Raw genomic sequence first — 5666 nt, 5'->3', positions numbered from 1 at the left:
AAACCGTTGAGATTAACTAATTAATTTTTTATATGCGTTATAGTATGTAGTGCCTTCGTGAACCAGAAGTCTCAATTAACACAATCTTTTGTGCGTCCGAATTAAACTGAGGTTAACAAAATGTTACAGAATTTAGCAAGTGATAATCCTTTAATGCTGAGGGATTTATAATCCTACCTAAAAAATTACTTTAACGCTACATCGAAATAGGGACTCCGGTGTAAGAATTTTATGAAAATATGAGAATTAGGGCATGGCTTTTAAACTAACGGGGTATTTACAAACTTTTTTCATCCACATGGAGATCGACCCGATCTAACCGTATACTTCGTACCTTTGCTATCGGGCTGTTGTTAATCGGCAAAGCTATGCAATTTTTAAACAACATAAAAAAAGGTAGATCTCGTTTCTGCATAATTAACTAAAAAAAAATATTTTTCAACTATGACTCTCTTGCAGCAAAGGTACGATATGTACATACATACATATGCAGTATGTATTAGTGTACAAGTATTTTGTATCATTTACTTATTAGCTAACACTTACTAGAAAATCCACACTCATATTTTTATGTAATTTCACATACATATGGCTTGTATCTTAGTTACTAGTTTTAGTTTTTCTTCTTTAAAACAACAATCTTATAAATAGTTTGCTTCCGTATAGTATTTAAGTTTAACTATTCATACATTTTTTATTTCTATTCACTTCAGTTCAGTTTAGTGCAGCTGTTTAAATGATTGCGCATATGCAGATCTATGTATGTATATGTATGTATTTACATAACTCACTTGCAGCTACTACATACATATGTATGTAATATATTTAGTATTTAGTAACTCTATTCACACAGATACACCCACTGCAGCTGTGTATCCGCATTTGTTATATTTGTTTTTGGTTTATGAGCTTTATTTGGTCTACAATAAAGTATATGCCTCATATTTAGTACATTTGAGTTGTCGCATTGAAACACTTGGAATTGCTTGAAAACGCATTGAAACAATGAAAATTCAACTACACCTACGCACACACAAAAAACGTATTTTTTTTTTTTTTACATATTTAACCCACCACGGTCTAGTAGCCTTGCCACTCAAACCTTTCTGCACTAGATGGCTGCCCATGAGCAGCCTAATTTCAGAGGAAACTCTCCCGCGCGCCATGCCGCTCTTCGCCCAACATCACACGCTGCGATGGCGGCTCGCCATACTGATCCTGATAGTAGTTTTCACGCATCATTGTATTAAGACTAGAGCACCGGAAATAGAGTATCTCTTGAAATGGTTTGCGGAAGTCCCGATTCAGCGTGGCGTAGATGATGGGATTGAGCAGTGAGTTGGCATAGCCCAGCCATAGGAACAGCGAAGAGAGTGAGTGCGGTACATGCACCGTTTCCGACTCGACAAACGGTCGTATAAGCGCGAGTATGAAAAATGGCAGCCAGCATATGGTGAACGCGGACATATGATGCCCAACGTGGTGGAAGCCTTTTTTTCTTTGGCTAGCTGAAAGCGCAGCTTCTTATGATGCGGTGAACCGAGAGTCCACTAGAGCCGCTCACACCGGCCCCACTGCCGCTGGTGTGATGTGCACTCAGGCCACCGCAAGTGGAATATGTGAGCGATGTGTTGCCATAGCTGCTGTGGCGCTGCCCATTGCCGCTTCCGACCACAGTCAGATCAGTATTGCCTGGCGGCGAGCCGGTACCATTGAGCGCATGTTGCAAATGTGTTTGTGCACGCTTCTCCTCCAGCACGATGCGACGCGCCGCGCGAAATATTTGATAGTAAACGAAGAGCATTACAGAGAGCGGGATGTAGAAAGAACCGAGCGTGGCATAAATTTGATATCCAAAATTTTGGCAGACAATACAAATGGGCGTGCCATGTTCTCCACATGCTCGTTGCCAAGTATGAGCAGCGGAGGCAATGAAATACTCGCCGCCACTAGCCACACCAAAGCCACGCAAGCCATCATGCGACGCGGTGTGCGCTTTACGCCATACTCGAGCGGCTTAGTTATGGCCAAATAACGATCCACGGAGATGGCACACAAGTTCAATATGGAGGCAGTGCAGCAGAGCACATCGAACGAGACCCACACGTCACAGAGTATACGTCCGAAATTCCATTTGTCCAGCACCTCGTATAGCATTGCCATCGGCATGACCAACAGCGCGACACACAGATCAGAGAGGGCCAACGAGACGAGCAGATAGTTGCAGGGGCGTCGCAGCTTGCGCACCATGCACACAGCGATGCAGACGAGCACATTGCCGATAACTGTGCCGATGATGATAAGTAATAGCACAATGCTGACGACAATTGCATGCACGGGTGGAAGCTCAAGTTCATCGAACACTTTTTCGTTTTCGTTCGACCCCTCCTTCGGTGGCGGTGGTATGATGCTAACGTCGGTGGGGAATGCGCCCACCGTGGGATCCCAAATGCTGCTGGTCGTAATGAGTGCAGCACTTGCGCTGCCGCCGCCGCCTGAGCCGCTCGAGCTATCAGCGCCACCTTCGACCACATAGCTCGGGCTAATACTGTTGTTGCTAACGCTAAACACTCCAGTGCCATTATTGGGTCCTGTCGCACCGATACTGATCGAGATATCGGAAGCAGAGATCACGGAAGAATAAAATGAGCTAGAGTTGAAAATATCACCGTTGTTGCTCAATAGCGGCTCATCGGCAGCGGCTGGATTGAAGGCTGCACCAGCGTCGCTATGCGACGTTGTGTGTATAGGATTGTTATGTGGTGGCGTTTCGTATCGCGCTGGTGAAACAACAGCGACGGCAGCTGAGGCCTGTGCTATCCAAGTGGAGAGCAAGAGAGCGAGTAGCACAAGGACGGTCGCATGTAGTGTGAGGCGCAGCGCCTGGCGGCTGGGACGTAAACGTAGCAACAGTTTGTTGCTGCTTATATTGTTGGTGGGTTGAAGACGGCTAGGCACTGGCAGCGTGTGTGTAGAGTATGTGTGGTNAGAGCGAGTAGCACAAGGACGGTCGCATGTAGTGTGAGGCGCAGCGCCTGGCGGCTGGGACGTAAACGTAGCAACAGTTTGTTGCTGCTTATATTGTTGGTGGGTTGAAGACGGCTAGGCACTGGCAGCGTGTGTGTAGAGTATGTGTGGTGTTTAGTTGCAGTTATTGCACAATAGTGTTGTAGGCTGCGGACGCTTGGCTTGGTGGTATGTGAAGCCATATAAAATTTAAGTGGGCGTGTAAAAGTAATGTACAGAAAACTTTAATACAAAAAAAAAAAAAAAAATTAAATACAACGGACGTTTTTTGTTGCCGAAAATGCTTTTTTTATCCGCTCAAGCGGTTAATTATGGCTGTTGTAGTTTTGTTTCTAAGTTGACTAGTTCGCTGCTATCGCTATCTGTATATTTTATGTTGCTATGGCCTACCAGAGGAAGTGTATAACTTTTTCTGACTGATTAGCTGCAAATAGTATTTATGCGAATCTGCTTTACGCTCGGCCGTCGAGATTTTGACGTTTTAATATCAGCTTTCGTTTGCAGCCTACGATCTATTTGCGCCACGATTTCCCCAAAGCCATTTATCTTCTGATTAATGTTGGGCCTTGTTTTTGTTATCTCGTATATAAATGGCGTGACTTCTTTGACTTAGACTTTTTGTTGTCGAATCCACCGCACAATCAGATATATCCCAAGCGACTGCATATATTTCTCTCAATTATAATTTTTCGTAATTTGGTTCGTCTCAATTTGCGTTTTAACTTGCAGATTAGCTTCACCTAATATTTTTGTCATTAATCATAATCGTAGCTATTACACATTTTCCACACACATATTTCGGTTGCATAATTGAAGTCTCACATCTCACTCAATTTAGATTGCCTTGCTGGCTTGGTGGGTATGCATGTGTATGTGTATGTATGTATGTATCTGTACAATTCCACTTAGTGGTATTCGCATTATTTTTGATCTTGTTAATTTTCTTCTCCATCTTCTTTACTTATACTGCATATCTTCTCATGACGCGTAGCTGTATCATATTTGTTGCTCGTGTCATTCAATTTATTGCGCTTAATCGCTCGCATTTCCAAACTGGGATTCGGTGCAATTAATCTTGACGTCCCACAAGTACTACTCTCAGTGTTCCGTTGGAAATCTCATTGGTGCTTTGCTGAGTTTTTCTTTCAAGCTATGTGAGTCTGCCATCAATCAGCTTTAAATGCTTAACTCAGCTAAAGTATTCTATGGGGATTGTGAATTTATTCTTTCGCTGTAGTCATTTGTGAAACCACTTGTTTTGGCTACTTCAACCATTGAGGAACTGGGTGGTGGAAGTGAATAATGATTGTCCGGACACTGGAATAAAAGAAAGTCGACAATTAATTCATATTAAAGGTTTGTAGTTATAAAAGAGTTATTATAACGAAAGAGGTCATTATGATGTATTCACAGATTTAGGACGAATTTCGGTTATTTCTTGGAGACAAATCGCTTTCGGCGCAATAAGGGAGAGCAGAAATTCGTTGCAAAGTTCATCACATTAGTTACAGTAATATTCCAACTGGTTCTCAAACAATATTTGTGCGACCAACTAGCCATAGTGTAGTTTAAAATACTATTTTACTGAAAGCTTATTAAAATCTAAAATGTTTTAGTGTACAATTGTTTTTTTTAGTTAAAAGTCAGACCTTATCAAGTCACTTAAGATGTTTTATCAATAAATCTTATGTAAGTTTTAAAACTGCTCTCGTTCTGGTTCCAGTTCAAAATTTTTTTAAGGAAGTGAGTTTTTTAATGCACAAGAAGACTTTCTTTCTAATAAAAATAATATAGAACAACATAAATTTGCGGTATATTGGAGAAATTTTGACAAACATTTGGAATTACACACCACGGTTCCATACAGTGGCCCATTCCAGAACGGTATGTCTGACTAAAGTTACATATGTAGGTATTTTTGCCCGCCGATTCGAATTTTGGTTAAAGAATTGTATGTCCTATTAAAAAAAAAAATGTACTTTCGGTCAATTTTAACTACGTTCTATATCCCCGAATTGGTGATTAATATTTTATCGTTTTCTAATAAAAATATTTTCACCGATTTTATAAGTCCAGGACGAGTTGAAGTTTGAAGTTTATTTAGGGGTTGAAAATGGCACTTTCGAACAAAAAGTTTCAAATAAAAGTTACGCATTTTTATCATCAAAATCTGAATCTGTAGTAAAAATATGCACATATGTCAAAATTAAAAATATAATCGATCGAAACCCAAAGTCGGCTATACCAGCTCCCTGATTTGGTAACTCGTATTTTTGCGATTTTCAATAAAAAAAAAACATTCCCCTCCTGTTTAGAAGATACACAAAGATCGTTTTAAGGAAACATGGAATTTCGGCTCTATATTAGAATGATAAAAAAACTTTTTTTTTCACGTTTAAAGTTGTTTGTAGCTGCAGCTGTACCGGGGTTCTGTACATTGATTATTTTGAACATTTCATTAAAGGAACCATAGCTTTACTTTGCCGAAAATATGAAAAGAAGAAGTGAGTACTGAGAATTTCATTTTATAATCACAAAAGTTTTAGAGAAGGGATGGGCAGATTTTTGGCTCCTGACGTCATCAAAGAGCCAGCAAGTGCTACGCAAGAGCTAAATCAGTTCTCAGGGTAAAAGGGGCA

General features: G+C 40.7%; 1 protein-coding gene across 1 annotated transcript; it reads right to left on the bottom strand.

The window, feature by feature from the left end:
• Positions 1-836: 836 nt before the first annotated feature.
• On the bottom strand, positions 837-3790 carry LOC108367225 (5-hydroxytryptamine receptor 1-like). Its single transcript, XM_017621819.1, is given in 6 exon segments — positions 837-1469; positions 1472-1546; positions 1549-1899; positions 1902-2957; positions 3056-3249; positions 3768-3790. Coding segments are annotated over 6 exon segments (2028 nt in total). The 3' UTR covers positions 837-1140.
• Positions 3791-5666: the final 1876 nt, after the last annotated feature.

The sequence above is a fragment of the Rhagoletis zephyria genome, unplaced genomic scaffold (assembly GCF_001687245.7).
Source record: "Rhagoletis zephyria isolate East Lansing unplaced genomic scaffold, Rhagoletis_zephyria_1.1 Rzeph_scaffold_02591, whole genome shotgun sequence".
Lineage (NCBI taxonomy): Eukaryota > Metazoa > Arthropoda > Insecta > Diptera > Tephritidae > Rhagoletis > Rhagoletis zephyria.
This window is presented reverse-complemented; position numbering and strand designations above follow the sequence as displayed.